Source organism: Leptopilina boulardi, unplaced genomic scaffold (genome assembly GCF_019393585.1).
Source record: "Leptopilina boulardi isolate dan_hultmark-lab unplaced genomic scaffold, ZJU_Lbou_2.1 LbouV2_351, whole genome shotgun sequence".
NCBI lineage: Eukaryota > Metazoa > Arthropoda > Insecta > Hymenoptera > Figitidae > Leptopilina > Leptopilina boulardi.
Window position 1 is genome coordinate 4,615,752 of NW_026137920.1, and position 24,589 is coordinate 4,640,340.

Genomic DNA, 24,589 nt, shown 5'->3' on the forward strand with positions numbered 1-24,589 from the left:
ACTTAAGTAATATTGCTAAGCTTCATGGACCAAATGGTCTAGTTTATAGTGATTTAGAAAAATCGAATCTTTTGGCAGATAATTTCGAGAAGGTGCATCATCTCACCGAAAGCATGGGTGATAATGTAAAAGATAAGGAAGTTAATGATATTTATAAAACTCTTCGAAATACTGAAATAGATATAGATACTATAGAATTGTCATCGCCAAGTGAAATTAGAAAAATACTGCGTTTTGTAGCACCTAAAAAAGCCCCTGGACCAGACGGTATTCAGAATGTTATACTTAAAAATTTACCTAATAAAGTTATTGTCCAAATTAATTATATTTTTAACGCTTGCTTTAAACTTTCATACTTTCCAAACTCTTGGAAAATAGCAAATGTCTTAGCAATTCATAAAAGTGGCAAGGACAAACTTTTTCCACAAAATTATAGACCCATTAGTCTCCTTTCAACTTTGAGTAAATTGTTTGAAAAAATAATCTTAAATAGAATAAAGAAACATGAATCTGTTAATAATTTACTAATCTCTGAACAATTTGGATTCAGAGAAAAACATAGTACTGTAATGCAATTATCAAGATTAACAAATGAAATAACAACAAATTTTAATTTAAATAAACATACAGCAGCTGTTTTTCTTGATATAGAAAAAGCTTTCGATACTGTCTGGCACGGGGGTTTAATTTATAAATTATTTAACTTTGACTTTCCAATGTATATAATTAAGATATTAATTAACTATTTAAGTGATAGAAAATTTAATGTTATTTGTAATGAACAAAAGTCTGAAACAAAGAATATTGTAGCGGGGGTGCCTCAAGGTTCTATTCTTGGCCCTATTCTCTTTATATACTATCTTAATGATATACCAAAAAATCCAAATTCAAAATTAGCCATTTTTGCGGATGACACGGCTGTCTTTGCTTCTTTTTGGAAGAAGTACAAGGCAGTCGAATATATCCAAAGGCATCTGGATGAACTCTTGAGGTACTACCATAGATGGAAACTTAAAATTAATGCAGCGAAAACAGAATTTATTATATTTACCAAAAAAGGTGAAGAACGCAATGAAAATAATATCAAAATAACTGTGAATGATGTTGACGTTAAAACTAAAAATTGTGTCAAATATCTAGGTGTGATGTTAGATTATAAACTTATTTTTAAAACACATATCTCTGAAACTCATAAAAAAGGATATATTATGAGTCGTTCTTTACATTGCTTACTCAATAGGAGTAGTAAACTTAGCATTAAGAATAAATTGTTGTTATATAAAACTTTTATAAAACCAGTATTGTTATACGCCGTACCAATATGGAGTAGTGCTGCTGTGACATACATACAGAAGATACAATCATTTGAAAACAAAATTTTAAGGCTCGCTCACCCGCCGTGCGTGCACCACCTCCTCAGGTGTGCAAACCTATTTCGCCCGTCTCTACTTCACCTGTCGGCCGTCAGAGTCAAGAATTTGAAGAATTGTTCGGACCTAGCCCGAGCAAACTAGACCTGCCTCATACGACACCTCCGCGCTCATCATCTCTCTACGCATCGAACGCATTTTCCTCCGACGTACTGTTTATCCCTGTTGGCGTGTCACCGGAATCGTTTTTGCCTTGTACCTGGTCTTTGCTTCGAAGGTCCTCACTACCTTCGTGCAGACGCCTACGTTTCGAACCCTACTAAGTTCACCTTTCCCATTCGTTCGGTCCTCCCGAACCAATTTTACGTGGGCCCTTCTCAGGTCCAACACGTTTTCCAACGAGAAGTAATTTAGTTCTCTTTCAAATCATCTCTCTCGTCCCTCTTTTCAGCTCGTCACTCGACACCCTAGTGACCGGCATCAGTGGTATTTGATAAATATATAAAATTAATTAATTATCAACAATATCTTCGTTTTGAGGATTATTATGCACTCTATTATAATTGAAACATCACTTAAAATAAATGATCATATTAACTTTAACTTGATTCGCAAATTTTCTTCAAATCGTGAAATGGAATTAACAAATATCAAAAATAGAGCAAGAACATCATCGCAAAAGCTATTATTATATGAAATTAAAATTAATAATCAAGCGAGTATAATGACTATTAATCACATTTTAGAAAATGTAAATAGTAATTATTTTGTTACAATTTTGACAAGCCAACGGAATGCAGAATAGTTGACATTGCAAATAAACTTACTCGTATGAGTTTGGATGAAACTAAAACTAAGTATTACTTTAATAAAAAGGAAACTTAAGTATTTCATTTACATTATTATTATTCTAATATAATAATAGAATAATAAAGTGTAAGAAACTATCGCAATTCAAACATCAATTTTTTTGGCATGAACACTTTTTTCTCAGACGCGGTAACATATTTGATCAGGAACATGAGATGAGATTTTACAATAACAAATGAAATGGCATAGAAAAAATAAATTAAATTGCAAACAAAACTTTTAAACATATTACATAATTTTACATGTTTTGATGAATAAAAAATAGATTTTTTCTTTATATCGTGTTCTTTTTTTATAACCTTATTTTTTATTCAGTTTTCAACATAAAGTTGATATTATTTTTTTCTCTTTTAACTCTTTAACGCCCAAATATGCTACTTTTCGAGTTGAATTTCAACTTCGTACAATAAACAGAAAATTAATAGGGTAACTGCACCAGTGGTGGATCAGTTAAGCCCCTTAACTTTCTTATTTTGACTTTGAAGTTCTGTATAGGTTGTTTTTAGATAAATTCGAGGTTATTCTTTATAGTATTATGGACCAGATAGTTCCAATAGACATTTCCTTCAAGGTTAGACTTAATTTTGACACCTACGTTTACTTTAATGATCCATTAAAGATAATTTGTCAATGATCCTATTCTGGATCACTGTTTGCACCAGTCATGGTTATAGATTGCTCCAGTGGTGGATCACTTAAAAAATCATACTAAAAAACATTACATTTGAAAATTACGAGACTGAGACGTTTTGCAACTTTTATAAGGCTTTACGGACAGATTTTCAAATTCACTTTCCTATCCATATCCCCTCCTCTTTCATTTCTATAGGTATAATGTGACTAAATATTAATTAATCATCTTTTTATTAGAATTTTTGGTAATAAATAAATAGAAACTCTTAAAGCTTCAGTTTCAATGATAAATAACATTTATTAATTCTGGGTATTTTAATTCAACAAAAATTTAACAATTTGAAATCAGGGGGTCGATTACGTAACTTTCCCACTTCCCACATCCCACATCTCACTTCCCACATTTTACATCCCACTTCTCACTTCCCACATTTTACATCCCACATCTCACTTCCCACATCTCACTTCCCACATTTTACATCCCACATCTCACTTCCTACATTTTACATCCCACATCCCATTTCCCACATCTCACTTCCCACATTTTACATCCCACATCTCACTTCCTACATTTTACATCCCACATCCCATTTCCCACATCTCACTTCCCACATTTTACATCCCACTTCTCACTTCCCACATTTTACATCCCACATCTCACTTCCCACATTTTACATCCCACATCTCACTTCCTACATTTTACATCCCACATCCCATTTCCCACATCTCACTTCCCACATTTTACATCCCACTTCCCACATCTCACTTCCTACATTTTACATCCCACTTCTCAATTCCCACATCCCATTTCCCACATCTCACTTCCCACATTTTACATACCACTTCCCACATCCAACATCTTGTGGGAAATGGGAGAGATGTGAGAAGTGGAATATAAAAGGTGGGAAGCGTGATAAGAAAAGTGTAATGTACAATGTGAGATGTGAAGTGTGAAAAGTGAAATGTGAGAAGTGGGATGTGAAATGTGGGAAGTGAGATGTGGAATGTGAAATATGGGAAATGGGATGTGGTATGTGAAATATGGGAAGTGGGAAGTGGATATGAAATATGGGAAGTGGGATATGAAATATGGGAAGTGAGATGTGAAATATGGGATGTGGGATGTAGAATGTAAAATGTAGGAAGTGAGATGTGGGATTTGGGATGTAAAATGTGGGAAGTGAGATGTGGGATGTAAAATGTGGGAAGTGAGATGTGGGAAGTGGGAAAGTTACGTAATCGACCCCCAGGTGTTAACAATTAATAAACATTTGAATTAGTGTTAACTAAAATTTAACTCATAAAATTTTCAATAAAACAATGCGTCAACAGGCGAAAAGTAGGACTGATCCACCACTAGGTTTTGTTACTTTTTTGGTTCCAGTCGTGGATCACCCCAAAACAATGGACACGCGCTACTTACAGACGTAAATATTGTTCTCAGGGCTCTATGGGGATGAAACGAAATGCCTCCTATTGTGAAAAGAATTAAAAATTGTCCTAAAATGGCTCCAAAGCTTTCTATTCCAAAATATACTCTTAACTTACATGTTAAGGAAAACTCTTGTTTTCTGTCACCACTTTAGTAATTGTTGTCCTGCTTTCTTCGCGATGAATTTAAAAATTTTTTTAAATTGTAATATTGATCTGTATAACTTTCTTAACAATTACCGACACTTGCGGTTCATTTACTTACAAACGTGTAAACACAAATGACCATTTTTCTCGCAGTTGATCCACCACTGGTGCATGATCCACCACTGGTGCAGTTACCCTACCAAAAGCAAAAAAAAAATGTTTTTAAAAAAATCGGAGATGCAATTGCAGATGGGATTCTGATTTAGTGTGGAATACATCAATATTTATATAATATAATATTTACTTTAAAATAAATTATATCATTTCCTCTAATAAATTGGAAGTTCAATGATCTCATTTGTATAAAAATTTGAAGATAAATTATTAATGAACTAAATAATTTTCCACTTTATTGCTTTCTCAATGAAAGCTTTTCACATTAATAATAAATTATGAATTTCTTAGAATCAATTGCTTTAAGAAAGTTTTAACTTGGGAGCATATCTATATTTTTCCGTAAAGGAAATTTTTAAAAAATATGTCAATTTATTTTGTACGTTCGAATGTCAAGGAAAATGATTTTATGAATTTGTAAATTAATTTTAATATAAATTAAACAAATAATCAATTAAACAAAATACATATTTTTTTGCATTCCATTTTTGTTGACGTAAATCATTTACAATTATAAACAGTCATTTTATTTACTTTTCGAAAGCATTGATAAATTTTCGCATTTCATATTATTCTGAAAGTTAACACTGCATTACTAATACAACATATATATATATATATATATATATATATATACATGTTCTGAACTTAATATGAGTCATTTTAGAATTATTTTTGATTAATAAAACAATGCACAAGTTTCTCTTTTACTTAGCTTGCAGTTTATTAACTTTGGGTAAGTAAAATAAAAATGTATTTGATGAAATACTTGTTTAATTTAAAATCTGTTATGTTTTATAATACTTTTATTTGAAAACAAATTAAATTTTTAAGTGAAATAAATTAAGATCCTAAAGTTTAAAAAAAGTTCAGAACTTGTTGATCCCTCTTCATCCATTTTACTCAGTAAAATTATTGTGATATTTTGAATCTTCATAAACGGATTCAATTGTATATGTTTTAAGAGGACTAATTGATTTTTGTATTTAATTCAAATTTCACAAAGGTAGGAGTGATTCTCTCATCCCAAGTTAGTTTTTTTCCTAAAGAATTTTAATTAATAAGTTTTCTGTTACCAAAACAGGTCAAAGTAATCCTAGTGAATCATATACTTTTGCTGCTGTTATGTCATAAATGATGTAATTATTTTATATTTATACTTCCATTTTTTCCTATATTATAAACTTATAATATTCTCTAACCCAATCCACAATCTCAGTTAATTAATTAAAACAAAGTTGGGAAGAGATATTTATAATTTAATTAATTATTAATTGAAAAGTCGATTGTAATCGTACTTGTGTCAAATCATAAAGCACATTTTCTATTTGCTTTTGTGAAAATATAAAACATTGGATTAACGTTGGAAAAAAAAATATATATATATAATTACTAACGCTCGCTCGGTTGAAGTTGTACTTTTTATTCTTTACGTATTGTAGTTTATTCAGATGTATATTTAATTTATGTTTTAAATTATTATTTCATTACAATTTTATAACTATTTCGATTTTGATCATTTTTATTGAAGAATAAAATGACAATTGTTATCAAATAATAATTCATAAAAATGTAAATTAAAATTATCGCTTCTAACAAACAAACACAACGCACTTTAAAAAAATCAAATATTTATTGTACATTTATGTATTTCTTAAATTAAGTAAAAAAATTGTTCCCCCCTTTTTCATCAAAAATGTTTACGCCCTAATCAAGATAATATTGCTTCCGCGACACCTGCAATGTTTCCCGAAATTGTTAAAAAATTTGTGGGACTTTTTTCTAAGAAATTCCCGGGAATCAACTCCCGGGAAATTCCAGGGAATTTTCTCGGGAACATTTTCACGTGGGAAGATCCTACAGGCAACATAAAAAAGAAGGAAGTGGTTATAAAAATTAGCCGGTAAAATTTTTTTAAGAATGACTGGTCCAGAGTACAGGAGAAAAAACCTAAATTCTCTCGCTTTCCATCTCACATAAAATTTTATCGATCTGCTTTTTCTTTGAAATTCTACAGGAATAAATTGTTTCAAATTTTCTAAGCGATTGTTCAGTAAATTTTTTCTTAACTTTCCTAATAAAAATTTAGGTTTCCACTCATCAAATAATCAATAAGACGTTTCATAACCCCTAAGAGGCAAAGGTGCATAAAGTCGAGGACAAAACAAAACACTAAATTTAAACGGGGTTCTACATGAAACAATGGTGATGGGCCATGGTGATGATCTCTTTGACGCATGGTTCTAAAGGACATATCGGTTCTTTCTTGAGAATTTATAGAAGAGTAAACCGTAGTAAAATTGACTTTTTTTCCTGTGACGGTACACCTTTCGCAGGCATTTCGAGCGTTATGGCCTACGGTACATTTTGAAAATGCTCTTGCCGGACTGTCACACACAAAACATTTCAAACGAACTTTGAAGAGTCGATTAGCAATTTGAATTCCATTTTCTTGTAAAAATTTGAGTTCATCGATAAAATTATTTAAAAAGCCATCTACACTCTCCGCCTTTCCATTTCCATAAAATATGGCGACACGAAATGCTGAGTATACATCTGGATCAAAATGTACTTTTGCAGCTAAGGACCGCATTTCTTTGACTCCAGATTTAGTTAATGGAATTCCATCGGCGTTTACAATTATTTCAATAACTTCTAGTGGATAAGTTTTTGGATCGATGCATCGTACAAGACCTTTGATTATAGAAAAAAAAAAAAAAAACTTTGGAAGATCGGGCAATACTCTTCGCCTTAATATTTGTAACAATTTATCAACTTGCTCCAAGTTAATATTGCCGTCAACTGCCCAGCACCGCAACTCCTCTATTTCTCGCACTTGTAAAATATTTGATCTTACGCTTTCTTCGCTCCATTCTGAGTCAAAACTCGTTGACATTTCTTGATTTTCATTAATTTCGTCAGACGATAAACTATCGTCTGATGTATTAATGGTTTCAACTTCGTCATCATTTGATGGATGTGCTTCAGTAGATAAGGAATCCTTTTCTTCTTCAAAAAAGTGGTTTGAAGAATTTGCTTCAATACTATCATCTGTTGGTATTGAAGGTAGAGTAGGCTCAGGTTGACTTTGTTCATTACTTTCTTGGGAATGATCGCCTACTCGATTTTCTATAGAATAAAAATATATTACTTATTATAAAAAGAATTAATTTTTTAGAAAATGTATATAGATATACTCAGTATCCATTAAGTTTATAATTAAAACAAGTTGGATCAAAATATTTCAAGTGAATCAAATAAAGTAAAAAAATTTAAATTTCAACTTTAAAACAAATCTCCTTTTTTTTATTTTTAGTGCGATCAAAATAAGTTCATGAAATTATTAAACCAAAATTTTTTCCCAAGTTATTACCAAATAAAATTTTTAGCAGTATTGAATAAATAAAATTTTCTGGATCAAGTTGATCAATTTAAAAATAAAAAAGGGTTTTCTGTTTAAGAATGTAGTTTGTATTTAAAAATAATTTACTACAATAATAATCATTTTCCATGGAAAATTTAAAAATTAATTTTTATTGCACATATATTTCTTAATATAAAACAGTGGAGAAAAAATGATACTCATTAGAAAGAATTATTTCATAATAATTACATAATATAATAATTTAATAATAATTAATATTCTTTGCTGAATACCCATAAAAATATTTATTTAGGACTTCTACTAATTTTAATTTAATTTATAGATACATACCTTCTAATTGTGCATTATTTTCACGATTGTCATTATCAAATAAGGAGTCGTCCGAACTACTTGAAAATTTATTATTTTTTCTAACTTTTCGAAAAGCAAGAAATTTTTTTTTCTGACGTTCGATACCAATTGTGTTACACGTTTTTTCAATTGATCTTCATCCATTCTGTAGTTAAACTTGATGTTAAATAAAAAATTGAATTAAATAGTGTAAATAACAATAAGTAATAAATGTTTAGGTTATGCGACGAAATAATTAATGATACTTACCCCTACTGTTAAAAGAAAGACAAAATATTTTTTTTTTAAATTTATTTTTCACAATTGTAATTCACGAAAGTATTTAATTCACAAAAGTATTTTACAAAAAAAGAAGAATTTCACAAAAATTGCAACATCCATAAAAGTACGCTGACAACCGCAAACCACCATAACCTATACTTTTGTCTTCTTCTTCTTAAATGACTTGAGGCACAGCCAACTGTCAGAACAATAAACTTAGAAGACAAAAAATTTCTAGAATACACTATATGCTACACTGTTGGTAATACAAGTTAGACAACAGTAAAGTATCCAGCTTATAGGAAATTTGAGAGTGAATCAAATATATTGTTCGCTTGGAAACGGACAAGTCGAGTACAAGAAAAATGACTTTGACATACGTTGAATCTATTCATGAATCATAATAAACTCTTATGAGAAGAATACATGTGAGAATTGAATTCAAAGCGTATAGGCCATACATTGATATATATAATTGATCTCAATAACAATTTCTAACTTTCAATCAGAAAAATAACACAATGGAAGGTTAAAGTAAGACTACTGTAGTCAAGCTCCCTCTGGGCAAAACAATGAGAAACAAACTCATATTGAGTGAGGAACATTAATTGTACTTGTAACGCGGGAAAATGTCAACACCGGGTTTCAAACACTTTAAATATACTTAAACCTTGAACAAGGGGTATACAATTAAGATATTAAACTGTCGAAGACCACAACACTGTAAGGTGACACCGCAGATATACAAAAGATGTTTACATAGTTCTACAAAGCATTATAAACAGCAGAGGTCACAGCACAATAACAGTGAGTCATCTCAAACTCTTATTAAACCAGTAAAATTTATGAAAAATCACACGGAACAGAATAAAATAATAAAATAGATTCTCAGGATGACACAAAAAATTTGGATATTTCATAAAAAGGTTACGATGAGCGAGGGTAGAAGTCACACACGCTTATAGAACAAAATTCAGAACTGATCAGGATTAGAACAGACTTCGAAGAACACTTCAGAGAGCACGTGGTAGAACAAACGGTTTAATAAAAAAGGTTATATAGTTGCTTTCAAAAGCAGAACAAATCATATGTATTCACAACACAGAACTTGGCTAAAATGAACTAAAACTTGTTTGAACAAATGAAAGGTAGAACAAAATCGATGATAAATGCATGGAGTGCCTGAGAGTTGAAAAACGGTCTAGATTGCACTTTGTGCAAATTGCTGCCCTCGCTTCGCTCGGAGCAATAAATTTTGCGCTTTTCAGAAAACAGCTTCTTTCGGTACTTGGTGCACAATATACTATTTTGCTAAATATTTTTGCAAATTAACTATTTTGAATCGAAGTATTAAAATTATCAGTTTTTTAAATTTATTAGTTATTTATTAAATGTAAATTTTGAAATTATGAATTTGTTATTAAATTTAAGATCCGAGTGTATGCAATTTTTAATTAATTACAATATTGCAGCCAATTGTATGCAGATAATCTTTCAAGAGTGTTACGGTATAACACAGTTTAATTTTTTATTTATTTCGTTTATGTGCGTTATAAAAATAAGAATTTTCTTCATTTAAAGGTTTCCTCCATATGCATGGAATCTTAATCGTTGGCTTAAATTTATTCTCTTTTAACATTTTATCTAAACTATTTTTTTTGTGATTTTCCTTAGGAGCTTTTGGTGATCCACCTCAAAAAATCTCAAATGGCTGGAGAGCATCAAAAAATGAATTTCCCTATCAAATCTCTTTGCGTTTACCTCAAAATCAATTTCTATGTAGTGGAGCTATTATCACGAAACAACATATTTTAACTGCTGCTCACTGCCTTGAATCAAGGGATTTGAACGATATTGTTGTTGTAACAGGAACGAATAGTTTGACTTACGGTGGAGTTTCTCATACCATTAAAAAAGGAGTAATTCACGAGAAATACAAAGGATTACCGTGGGATCTTGCTCTACTGTATGACATTGCCATTCTCACGGTAGGTGTCATAATATTATTGTAAGTTTGAAATATTCTAAAGAGATAAATGTTTGACATTTTTTTTCTAAATTAAACAAAATTTTTTTTACTTCTTTTAGTCACACAAAAAACCTGAGGTTGATTATGTAATTCTATTTCAATTCCACTTTTTCTCATTTCCACTCCCACTTCCATTTCCACTATTACTAACTATTATTCACACTTCCATTTTCACTTCCACACCCATTTCCACTTTTTCTAATTTTCTTTCCCACTTTCATTTCCACTTTTTCTTATTTCCACTTCTACGTCCATTTGCACTTTTTCTGTCTTTCCTTTTCACTTCGACTCCCATTTCCACTTTTTCTCATTTCCAGTTCTACTTCCATTTGTACTTTTTCTATTTTTTATTCCCGCTTTCATTTCCACTAACAATTTGAAGTGAGATGAGAAATAAGAAAAAGTGGAAGTGGGAATGAAAATTTGAAAAAGTGGAAATAGAAGTGGAAGTGGAAATTAATGTTTCAATAAAAATTAAAATGAGTGGCAGTGGAAATGGAAGTGCGAGTGGACATTAGAAAAAGTGGAAGTGGAAGTGAAAGTGGGAATTGAAGTTAGAAAAAGTAAATATGGAAATGGGAGAGGAAATGAGAAAAAGTGGAAGTGGAAATAGAAGTGGGAATGAAAGTTAGAAAAAGTAGAAGTGAAAATGGAAGTGAGGAATGAAAATTTAAAAAAGTGGTAATGCAAGTGCAGGGGAAATGAGAAAAAGTGGAAGTGAAAGTGGGAATGAAAATTAGAAAAGTAAAAATGAAAAAGGGAGTGGAAATTAGAAAAAGTAGAAGTGGAAATGAAAGTGGGGGTGGAAATTAGAAAAAGTAAAAGTTGAAATGGAAGTGGGAATGAAAGTTAGAAAAAGTGGAAGTGAAAATGAAAGTGGGAATGGAAATTTTAAAAAGTAGATATGGAAATAGAAGTGGAAGGGGAAATGAGAAAAAGTGGAAATGGAAGTGGGAATGAAAATTAGAAAAAGTAGAAGTGGAAATGGGAGTGGAAATGAAAAAAAAGTGGAAGTGGATGTGGAAATGGAATTACATAATCGACCCCCTAGAGTGTTATTCTCTTATTTCTCTTTCACTTTTACACAATTTTCATTTCACATCACATTTACATTACTTTGTGAAGTGAAGTAAAGTTTATAAATAGTAGTTTATAAATAGTCGATTATGTAATTCCATTTTCACTTTCACATATTCTTATTTTTACTCATATTTCCACTTTCAAATATTTTAATTTTTTCTCATATTTCCACTTCCTCTTTCACATATTCTAAAGTAAATTTTATCATTTTCTAAAATACATTTACAGTTAAATTCACCGCTGATGAACAATGATCCATCGTGGAAGTTAATTAAATTGCCGAGTCGCGATTATGGTTCAGGTAGTTCGGTAGTTATTGCTGGTTGGGGTCAAACTACTGAAAATTACCAATTTCAACAAAATTATTTACAAAAAATTTATACCCACATTGCTAATCTTGAGGATTGTCAGGAATATTCGCCGGTTTTGTTTTACGATACACAAATTTGTATTTTGCCAACAAATGGAAAAACCACATGTCCAGTAAGTTTTCTTTTAATCATTAATCACAGACTAAATGAATAAAGGAATATTTTTTTAAGAATATTTCTAAAAAAAAAATGATTAACTTTCATTTTTGTTTAAATATGACAATTTTTTACATTCTCATTATAAATGAAAAAGTATTTAAATTGGTCGATTTTGACATTTTTCTAATTCCAGTAAATCTTCATGTTTTGAGACCTTCTGATGCCAAAAAAATATAGGTTTTAAAAATCCTTCTGTAGACATTTTTTTGTTCCCACAATAACTTTTGACCAAATCTTAACCAATCAATCCAATTCTTCACCAATTTCCCTTTAACACTTTTCGATAGAGATTGTACAATCAAAATTAAAAAAAAAAGAAAATTTTTTATACTTTAATCCAACATTATTCTCCAAAAAAAAATTAACGAATCATCTACTTTTATTTATCAAAAATTAAAAAAAAATCTATAAATTTTTAATATCAATAATCAAATTTTTCAAATTAACCAATTTTTTTTTTTTGAAAATCTGACATCAAATTTGCAATTAACGACCTTAAAAATCCTCGAGTAACAAGTTTCAAGTGAATCTAGTCAATTTTTAAATGTTTGGTCGCTATATTGGATCCGTCATTTTGTGTTTTGAAAATCTCTCTTCAAATTTGGAAACAGCGACCTAAAAAACTATAAGAACATGTCTTAAAGAATTTAAGAAGTTGCATATTTTTGAAATGTCGCGGAGTTTTGGCTAACAATCGGTGTTTCTTCTTAATAATTTTTGATTGGTTGGTTTCAAAACAAATATTTGACGGTTTAACAATTCTATCGAATAAAAATTCGAATAAATGAAACATCGGTCAAATGGAGTAACTGTGAAATAGAAATTCTCTATGACTTAAAAATTTAGCTAAGTAGAATTTCTGTTAAATGACAATTCTATTAAACAAAAATTTAGATCGAATAGAAATTTTGTTGAATAAAAGTTTTTTTTTAAATATATAAGAATTTTGTTATATAAAAATTCAGTTAATAAAAATACTTTTGAGTGAATATTTGGATATATATATATTCTACAAAAGAACAATTCTGATAAATAAAAATTCTTTTTTATAAAAATTTTTCTAGGTATAAATTCTGTTAAATGAAAATTGTATTATAAGAAAATAATTGAATTAAAAAAAAACTTTGTGGAAAATTCTCAAAGTTATAAGACCATAAAAAATAAATACTAATTCTGCAAAATTCAAATAATAAATAAATATATTTTATTTTAAAAAGTTAAATTCATTTTTGATTTTTAGGGTGACAGCGGTGGGCCATTGGTTATTAATGGTGAAATTGTGGGAATTGCATCATCTTATCTCAATTGTGGTCATTCTCCAAGTTTATTTACAAAGGTTTACGCTTTCAGAGACTTTATTAAAAAAGAAACGACAAATGATTATAAATTTATATTTTAAATTTATTGTTTAGTTTTGTTTGTATTAATTTTACAGCTTACCAATTTTTTATATTTACCATAGAAAAATATTTGTAAAACAATTTTAATTTTTTAAATAACTTATTTGGTTTTTTTCTAAATTTTTGTACTCTTTCTGAGATTATACACAACAAATATTAATTAATTAATTTAATAAAAAATTAATGTTTATTAATATTTAAAGTAATTCAAAAAAATAAATAAAGACTTTATTAAAGAATGAAAATTTTTTTAATAAAAAGATTATTTTAAACCAAATAAATATATAATATAGAATAGAGTTTATAGAACAATTTTTTATTACTATTTTATAAATAAACAATTAAAAAGATTTGTTAATTTTTAAATGATTCGTTTGAGAAATTGTGATCTATATTGTATAAGTAAATTTATCTACAATGTTAAAATTCTTCATATATAGGTAATGTAAATATTAAGTTTTTTATTATATATTCTATTATCATAGAAATTAAGTCATAGAACTGAAGAATGTAAATATTTTTTTAAAAAAGTCACAATTATTTAGGTAAATAAACTCATTACTACTTGATCCAATTATTAATATTTAGAATTTTTATGTGACCTCAAATCCATTCATCTAAATATTCTAGTTCACCGAATTATAATTTCAAAAAAAAAAAAAAAAAATTTCTTTTGCCTATTAAATTTAGATGCTTATCATTAATTCAATAATTTGACAATGTATAAATTACATGCAGTTGTGTATTAGGGTCAAAAAAATAAAATAATTATGTCAAGATTATTATTTTATAAAATATTTAAAAGTTTGTATTTCATAACCATTTTAATAAATTTGTTATCTTTCCATTATTACGGTGAATAATGTAACGATATTCCAATATATTTATGTAAATATTTCATTCTGATATACATACGTGTATATATATATATATATATATATATATGAAGTCAAAAATTCATGGCATTACAATTTCAATTTTAATTTTACAAAGCTGAACTAAAAATGGAGATCTCTAGTATTTGTGTTATTTTTTTCTACATATATACTCTTCTCATTGGTATGTAAATAAATAAATTTCTAAAGAGGAAATAAATTTTTTCCTCAATCACAATTTCAATATGACTAATTATTATTTTTTCTAATTTTTATTTTACCTAATTCTTATTTTGTTCAATGTTTTTCATACTCAATACTTATGTAACCTTTAATCTTTAATTAATCTAATTTATATTTGACATAAACTTTATCTTAAAAAATCTCCATATAAATTATTTATTATTTGTTCTAATTTGTATTTAACCTAATTCTTACTTGGCCTAATATTTATTCAGCTTCACTCATATTTAACACAATATTTATTAAGTCTAATTCGTATTTGGTCTAACTTAATCTGTCCTAATTCATAAGTGACCTAATATTTATTTAGCCCAATATTCTTATTCAATTAAATCTTTATTTAAAATAATTTTTATTTGGCCTAATCTTTATTTAACATTAATCATGTATGGCCTGATATCCATTTGACAGTAGTTCATGATAGCAAAGCATAAGAATTAAAATTAAATCAAATATACTTTAGTTTACATATGAATTATGCGACATAAAAATTTTTAGAATAATTAAAAATTATATTGAATATGTAGATTTGATCAAAAAAGAATTAGAGTAAATATAAATTATGTTACACAAAAATTAGGTGAAATAAAATTGATGACAAATCAGAATTGTATCAAATAAAGTTTTGGTTACATAAAAATAAAGTTATAATTAAATAAATGTTACGTTTAATACGAATTAGGTTAAATAAATATTAGTCCAAGTAACAAAAATTTCCACACATATTTGTCCAAATAATAATTTGGTCAAATAAAGTTTTAATTACACATGAAAATAAGTGCGCAGATAAAATTTAGGTTAAATAATTTATTAGGCTAAATATGAAAATTATGTTAATAAAATATTTTACAAAATATAAATTAAATTAAATAAAAATTATGACTAATATAAGAATTAGATCCAATACAAATTAGGACAAGTAAAAATTAAACCATATTAAAATTATGACAATTGAATTTAAGCCAAAATAATTATTAAGTTTTTTTTTGAAATTAAAAAAAAATTTAATTGCAGTTTAATTTTCTATTTGACATATAGATTAATATTTTATCTTATTGTTTGAAATAGGAGTTTTAGGAGCACCACCTGAAAAAATTATTGGCGGTGAATTTTCTTTAAAAGATGAATTTCCCTATCAAGTATCAATAAGATTATATGGGCAACATTTTTGTGGGGGATCTATAATTTCCACGACACATATATTAACTGCAGGTCACTGTTTAATTGATAAAATGCATTTATATCAACAACTTGTAGTTGTTAGTGGAACGACGAATGTATTTTTTGGTGGTACTTCGAGTTATGTTAAAAGCGTTAAGATACACCCTTCATTTTTAAATACTGCTAAATATATGTTTGCCAATGATATTGCTGTTATCACTGTAAGTGTATTTGGTAAAATTTTGTGTTTGTAATTTTTAGAGTTAATTTTGAATAAAAATTTTTTTCAGTTATCATCACCAATTGTAATGACTAAAGCTCATCATATTATAAAATTGGCAAGTAGAAGTGATTACGGCGGAATGGAAGGTATTGTCTCCGGTTGGGGAGATATTTATCCTGGTGCAAATAAAGCTAATCCGTATTTGTCAAAGTTACCAACAAATGTGATTAATGCAACCTGGTGTCAGAATTATCTTGGAAAACAACTATACAATTCACAAGTATGTGCAAAAGCATCTAATACAAAGGGCACCTGTCAGGTTAGTAAATTATTATGTTCCACAACTACATTAAAAAATTCTTAAAAAAAAAAAAAAATTAAATTTATTATGGAAAAGAGAAAACCATTTTTATTTATATGTAACTACATTTTTGAAAAATTCAAAATTACAAAGTTAAGGTTTTTTTTTTCAATAAATATATTAATATTACTAATTAATTTATTATTAATATTAAATATTTAGGGTGACAGTGGTGGTCCATTGGCTGTGGGTGATGAAATTGTAGGAATTGTGTCATTTGGTTATTCATGTGGTGTTGGTTATCCAGATATTTATACTTCGGTTTATAGTTACAAGAAATTTATTAAAGAAGCTATCAAAGAAAGTGGATTGTCCGATAAAGTTTTATATCCACCATACAATAAAATTGATTCCAATATTAAGGTAAATAGAGTTGTGAATAAGATATCTAATTATTCATTAATACCAGCTGAACAATATAATAATAAAAATTATTATATATTTTCCAATGGTTTTTGGTATCTAGTGAAATTTAATTAATTTTTTTTTTTTAATATTACTTGGTAAATTCTGTGTTAAATTAAAATCAGTGTTACGTTTCAATTAGCAGTAAGATAAATAATAAAATCATGTATTTATAGTTATTTATTTTTGTTCAATGTAATTTTTCGTTTATTTATTATAGCATTAAATCGTCATATAAAATAAAATTGTATATAAATTTTACTCTTATTATTATTATTTATAAATTATTAATGATAAGTATGTAATTATATATATAAGAATTAGTTATTGAAAAGAAGCAGAAAAAAAATATATTAATCTAGTAACTCTAAATAATCACGACTTATCATTTCGGCTACAATATCTTTTTTCGAATATATATATTGTTCTATGCCCCTGATAACGTTTGGCGATATTTCTTTTGTCTTATTAAAGTACAAAGCATCGTCAACAATTTTCATTCGATTTAAAACATGTATATTTTCAAATTTCTCCGAATTTAAATAGTCCACTAGTCTTTTCCAATTACGTTCGTCATAATTCACTCGATACAAACCTAATAGAAATTTTAAACAAACAAATAAATAAAATAAAGTAAATAAAAAAATAGAAAAATTTCCATTAAAAATTTTATATATAATAAAATAATAATAATATTGATGATTCTGGACTAGCGTCTTATTCTAAAAATGATCAAATTAAAAAATAATTGAGCGTATAGAATAGAAAGAGTGGGGATAGCGTTTTGGTTATTGCGCATCATTTATTGTGCGCACGTCGATACAAAGAGTAAGAGTGGGAAAAGAACGACGCTAATCCACTTCTATGACATAAATGATAATTTTAATTTTAAAATATAATTACCAATGCTTTTTACATTGACGATATACCACCAGTCATCATAATTAAGACCATCAATTATTAATTTTTCATCGTGAGGATTCATCCAATTGATAAGAGATGTCATTCCAAAATTAATAGTTGAACTTTGTGCAATACTTATTGGTATCCACCATTTTTGATAAATAGAATATATTGATTCAATTATAATTCTTTGTGACATTCTTATAGTATTACATCCATAATCTCTTTTGACAAAAATAGTGGGATATCCTTGTTTTACTATATAAGGCTCCACATACGTTCTGATATTAAAATTATTTTTCGCCAATTTTGTATTTCTCATTTCTTTATGAATGATATTCCAAAAATTGTTAGTTGTTATTGTTTTGTATTTACTATATAAGGAATTAAATGAAAAGAATTTTCTTTTATTTCTAAGCTAAAAATATAAATAAGTTCTCTAAGAAATTTTTTTCACTCACTAAGATTCCAAAAGTGTTTTAATAACAGTAAAAAAAACATCTTCCGTCAATATACCACTTATCATATTCATTATTGCTTCAGCTATAATTGATAAAAATTTGCATTACTAAAGATAATAATAATAATAATTAGTACTAAAAATAAATTTTTTTATTCTCTAGAAAAGGACAAATGACTTTTTTTTACATTTTTTCTAAGAAATAAATGTAATTAATAAAAATTATGACCCATCATACAATATTATTTAACATTATTCAATTATAGATCATATGAGACAAAAATTGAAAAATTATTTAAAAAATTCGTATTTCTATCATAGTAACAAGTTTTTAGTCAATTCATTGTTTTTGCGCCCAAAAATTAAATAAATTTCTTTACGTAAAATATTATTTTTTATGTAATCATATATTAATAAAAATAAAACTTACCTTTGATATTATAATTGACAAGACTACCTTCTTGAGCAGTAGGTTCATTGTATATATTTACGTCCATGTACAAAGCATAAATTGAAGATCGATACCTTATGTATTCCACGTAATTTGAAAACTTCTTCATCTTTTGTGGGTGAACAAAAAATTTTTTAAAAAAATTTTTTACTAGAGATTAGAGTCCAAATTTTACTTTTATCAAAAGAAACAAACTTAGACGATTAGGAAACATTTGAATTTTTATTATATGTTTTTACTGTCTCTAATTTTAAGTCTAAGGATAATTTAAACGCACTGTATCAGCATATCGCCATAACCTTAAAAAATATAAAGGAGGAATACCGCAGTGCCAGTGCTGCCGAGAGTAAGAAAGTTGGATCTCCAGCGTCGAGATTCAGTGACAACAATGCTGTAGTATTGGACATTAGATACCCGGACAGCACCGAAACTACTTTGAACCTTGACTGAACCTCGCTTGACGAGGTTCGGGAACTTGAGTCACGAGGTCCAAACGAGCTTGAGTTGAAGTTTAAATGTCCGCGCATAATAAAGGTCAGACACAGAGATTGGCTGAATATTGGATTTGAATTTCTGTTAAATATTAAAATTAAAGATTCTTGGCATATTGTGAGGGGATATTTAAGAAAATTAAAAATTCAAGATTTGTTAAATGTAATCGTTTAATATTCTGGAAATTTAGAAGGAGCATAAATACGGAAAAATAAAAAGAAAGCAAATGAATTTAAAAACCCAATGAGAAAAATTAATAATTAAATTAAAATAAAAAAATGGTTATCAAAGTATTAGTGAAACCATTTCTTCCAAAAAATAATTTGTCTCAAATCCAATAAATAGGAGAGACATCGGGCAGAAAAAAAAATTTCGACAAGAAAAAAATTTTCGATCACTGCTTATATACCAATCTAATAACACCTCAACTGCGAGAAACAGTTATGATGTTCGTCCTCCCTGTGGCGTTGAGCGAACTAAAGTCCAGACCTGAGCTGTCAGCACAGCGTAGTAAAAAAAATCAACTAATTATTAAAAGGTATTTAGTTAATTAATTTTTTTGGAGAAAAAATTTGACAAAAAAGTTATTTTCTTATTGTGATAATTTTTTTAGGCCACAAAATATTTTTTTACAGAGAAAATTTAAAAATGATTAAATTTCTCATCTTGATATTATTTTTGTGCTACAAATATTTTTTTGTTAAATTTTCGTAGTAAAAAAATAATGTAACCAGTAATTACGTTACTTAGTTAATGAATTTATTGACAGAGAAATTTTGACAAAAAATTATTTTCTTATCGTGATATTCTTTTTGAACTACCAATAGATTTTTTAAAAAGAAAATTTAAAAAAATTATGTTCTTAGAGTGAAATTTTTTTTGTGCTACGAGTAAGTTTTTTTGTTATATATATTCTCATCGTGATATTTTTTTAGGCCACAAATAATTGTCATGAAAATTTTTTTTTTACTACGAATATTTAACAAAAAAATTATTTTTTAATAGTAATATTTTTTTTGACGACAAATTTTTTTTTTTGGCAAATTTTCGTTAAAAATAATTAATTAACGAATCATTAAGTATGACATTATGTTATTAATAATTATTTATGACATTAATTATTTGTCATATTTAAAATAAAATATCTAATAAAATCAAATTTTTCAAATGTTCCCACGCTGTGCTGACAGCTCAGGTCTGGACTTTAGTTCGCTCAACGCCACAGGGAGGACGAACATCATAACTGTTTCTCGCAGTTGAGGTGTTATTAGATTGGTATATAAGCAGTGATCGAAAATTTTTTTCTTGTCGAAATTTTTTTTTCTGCCCGATGTCTCTCCTATTTATTGGATTTGAGACAAATTATTTTTTGGAAGAAATGGTTTCACTAATACTTTGATAACCATTTTTTTATTTTAATTTAATTATTAATTTTTCTCATTGGGTTTTTAAATTCATTTGCTTTCTTTTTATTTTTCCGTATTTATGCTCCTTCTAAATTTCCAGAATATTAAACGATTACATTTAACAAATCTTGAATTTTTAATTTTCTTAAATATCCCCTCACAATATGCCAAGAATCTTTAATTTTAATATTTAACAGAAATTCAAATCCAATATTCAGCCAACCTCTGTGACTGACCTTTATTATGCGCGGACATTTAAACATCTTTGTATACGTGGATAGAAATTTATCATGTGCCTATAGAATTACAGCATTTTCAATCATCTGAAAAATACACCTATCATGTTAAATTTCCGACGTAAATAGCTTAAGATTTTAGATTACAACTTTATTCTCAAGGTTAAGTGCGTTCAATTGCTTAACCCTTTCGTTCCCATGGGACATATATGTCCCACCTACGAAAACCTCAATAACTCTGAACAAAATTAATATTTCTAAGTCTGCTTTGAGGCATTTTCTTCAAGTGGAATAGTGCTTTCAAAATTTCTAGACCAGATGATGTCTAAAAATTTCTATTGATTAAAAAAATATATAAATAAATATTAAAAATGACCAATTTTTAAAATCGTTCAGATTCGCCTGAAATTTTTTACTCGGGGGTTTTCGGGGTCAACATGGCATAAAAAATTTAAAAAATTTGACCCAATTCGTTTTAAATTTGCTTCTCAAGGGTTTTTGGTGTTACTAATTATGAATCTGGAGTCAGATTTTTGAAATTTCTAAAAATTCAAAGATGGATCCAATATGGTGGACGAATTTAAAAAAAAAACCCAAAAACCCTCGAGAAGCGAGTTTGAAAAGAATTGGGTCAATTTTTTAAATTTTATCCGCCATGTTGAATCCGCCATTTTGATTTATGAAAATTTTAAAAATCTGCCTTCAGATTCGTAATCACCGACCCCGAAAGCCTCCGAGTAACAAATTTCAGGCGAATCTAACAATTTCAAAAATTGGTCCCACATATTGGATCCGCCATTTTGAATTTTTGAAAACTAACACCGGATTCGTAATCAGCGACCCCAAAAACCCCCGAGTAACGAGTTTCAGGCGAATTGCAATTGATTTTCCAAAAGTCGTCCGCCATATTATATCCGCCATTTTGAATTTTTGAAAACTAACACCGGATTCGTAATCAGCGACCCCGAAAACCCCCGAGTAACCAGTTGGAAGCGAATTGCATTAGATTTTCCAAAAGTCGTCCGCCATATTGGATCCGCCATTTTGAATTTTTGAAACGAACACCGGATTCGTAATCAGCGACCCCAAAAACCCCCAAGTAAAGAGTTGCAAGCGAATTGCATTGGATTTTCCAAAAGTCGTCCGCCATATTGGATCCGCCATTTTGAATTTTCAAAAACTAACACCGGATTCGTCATCAGCGACCCCAAAAACCCCAGTGTAGCCATTTTCGAGCGGATTTATTCACTTTTAAAAAAATTGTCCGCCATGTTGTATCCGATATTTTGAATTTTAAAAATTTGAAAAATCTGACCTCAAATTCGTCATCAGCGACCCGAAAAACTGTAAGAACAATTTCACTTATCTTTTTTGAAGTTCTCAAATTATCTTCTGAACGAAATGGTTAAATGGGTTTTTTGATATTATGGCAGAATCGTGATGTGATAGGAATAAATAGGCCTCGTATTTGGCTTTAGAAACTACAAAAACATATAATAAACATAGTTTGACCTGAAGCTAAAAAAAATTTTGTTGTGGCTCTAAAATTATTAAAATCCAGACAAGCGTCGTGTAAGAGGCAAATTAAAATTTAGTATTTTAAAAAACGACGCTATTCTGGATCAGTAATATTTTTTTTTTTATAAATACTTTGCCAAGAATAAAGTGACTTATGTAGAAAGTAAGTCCCTCAGTGATCCAAGAGTCCGATGGCGTTGCTGCAGAAATTAAACATCCAAACCATTGACGTGCTAATTCATATATCAAATATAGAAATGGTTTCACTTCTTTATCATTCTCCATATTTTCCCCAGTAGGTACAGTATGTTCACTAAGAAAGAAGAAATTTGTACAATTTAATAATTGTACAAAATGAGATTCTATAGAATTATGTTAGATGAGATTTATTTATTTGCGTCTCATTCTTTTTCTAAATACCTTGTCATGATTAGACCACAAGTTCCCATTGGTTTCGCATTTTTATCGAGAATTTCGAATAGCTGCATTTTTTGCATATCATATTTTATTCCAATATGTTTTTCAAATAGAGATATTATTTGCTCTCCATGCTGAAGTGTGAGATTTGACATAATATTCGAATCCTCAGTAAATAACACTGATAATGTGTTTTCTTCATTATGTTCTTCAGGTTGCAAATCGGCGATTATAATGCACACCTTATTCGCGGACATTAGAGGTGATTTTTTAAAAACTACCCAAGTGAATCCATTGCTATTTATCTCGACGACCATTCTTTCAAGTGGCATATTTGAATAAGCATTGTTTTTTAATGAACGTTTCACCCAAATGGTAAAAGTAGCCTTTATCTCTGGCTCGTCCCAACATGGAAAAGTTTGACGTGCACGAAGTGTATTAAAGTGAGTTGTCATCACAATGCTGAAAGATTTAATAAAAAATTTAATTCTGTCCTACAAGATTTGCATTTTTTTCAACATTTTCGCATTTCACTTTTCGCATTCAGCACTCCACTATTCATATTCTGCATTATACACATTCCGAATTCCACTAATTACATTCCGTATCCAAAAACGGAATGCGAAATATGCAAGGGGAATTCGGAATATGAAAAGTCGAATACGGAATGTAAAAAGTGAAATGCGGAATAGTTACATAACAAAAAAAAATTAAATTAATTAAAAATGGCGGTTAATCAGGTACTGCTTTTCACCTACTTATTCTTATAATTTGGACGAAAAAATCCAAAATATCTTGAATCTACCACCTCATCAGCTAATTCGCCAGTGAATTTTAAATAAAGAATATAATTTCCCGGCTCGATTTCATTTTTAAAATTAAGTATCAAAAATTGAGATTCTTTATCAAAAAAATGATTTTGAGGCTTTAGGTCTTCACCATTGCGTGTGAGCTTTGTACTTTTTTCATTAAGGCCCAAGTTGAATGAATGTAATGTCAAATTTACAGTTTTTTCAAAAACTTGTAGAAATATTTTCGATTCACCAATAAATGAATTCATCTGAGAATTTAATGGTGGCAAAAACTTCAGTTCATAGTGACTTGGTCTTGCATTGTTGGGCAATTTCTTCTTAATTTGATAAGACAATTGAACGAGTATAAAAAGTAAATAGATTTTCAAATAATTATTCATCTTTAACCAATTTCATTTTTGTCGAGACTGAAAATTTGTTTATAGAAAATAAATATTAATACTTAAAATAAATTTTTATTTCTTTTTTAAATACAAAAAGCGAATGATTAAGTAAGTAATATAAAAATGTCTAATTTAACATTAAAATATATATATATATATATAAATTAATAATAAATTATACTTTTATAAAAGTACATTGAAAATATAAATAATTGTTTAAAAAAAAAAATTATTCTTTTTTATATTACCTGTTAAATTGAAATTGTCTTTTCCAGACGGAACTACATTAAAATTATTATAGCAAATTCTCTGCTTTTAAACCCAAATTATTTCAAGTAAATGTTTTAGGTAAACATATATAATAAAATATTAATAAATTACTAACATTACACACCTATTCATATAGAATTTCACAACTGCTGCAAATATTATATGATAAGACTTATAAAAAATTCATTGAATACTCAATTTTTTTGTAAATTTTCAATTTTTATTAATTGTGTAAAATAATTAATTAATTAAATAATTTTCAAAGTTATCACTTGATATGTAAAGAATATGTTGGGGAAACAGAATATAACA

General features: G+C 28.2%; 3 protein-coding genes across 3 annotated transcripts; 1 reads left to right on the top strand and 2 right to left on the bottom strand.

The window, feature by feature from the left end:
- Positions 1-5,272: 5,272 nt before the first annotated feature.
- On the top strand, positions 5,273-17,190 carry LOC127286244 (serine protease 53-like). The gene is made up of 8 exons (XM_051312617.1): positions 5,273-5,361; positions 10,297-10,610; positions 11,960-12,214; positions 13,502-13,639; positions 14,995-15,034; positions 15,848-16,161; positions 16,231-16,482; positions 16,687-17,190. The coding sequence occupies exons 1-8, from the start codon at positions 5,316-5,318 to the stop codon at positions 17,002-17,004; spliced, it is 1,677 nt and encodes a 558-aa protein (XP_051168574.1). The 5' UTR covers positions 5,273-5,315; the 3' UTR covers positions 17,005-17,190.
- Positions 6,221-8,775, bottom strand: LOC127286193 (uncharacterized). The gene is made up of 3 exons (XM_051312547.1): positions 8,611-8,775; positions 8,341-8,517; positions 6,221-7,754 (listed from the first exon to the last, which is right to left on the bottom strand). Exon 3 carries the CDS (start codon positions 7,519-7,521, stop codon positions 6,700-6,702), a length of 822 nt encoding a protein of 273 aa, XP_051168504.1. The 5' UTR covers positions 7,522-7,754; positions 8,341-8,517; positions 8,611-8,775; the 3' UTR covers positions 6,221-6,699.
- Positions 17,092-24,361, bottom strand: LOC127286192 (aminopeptidase N-like). The gene is made up of 8 exons (XM_051312546.1): positions 24,256-24,361; positions 23,571-24,031; positions 22,816-23,274; positions 22,528-22,708; positions 18,723-18,852; positions 18,294-18,375; positions 17,833-18,206; positions 17,092-17,524 (listed from the first exon to the last, which is right to left on the bottom strand). The coding sequence occupies exons 2-8, from the start codon at positions 24,002-24,004 to the stop codon at positions 17,283-17,285; spliced, it is 1,902 nt and encodes a 633-aa protein (XP_051168503.1). The 5' UTR covers positions 24,005-24,031; positions 24,256-24,361; the 3' UTR covers positions 17,092-17,282.
- Between the last annotated feature and the right edge of the window lie 228 nt (positions 24,362-24,589).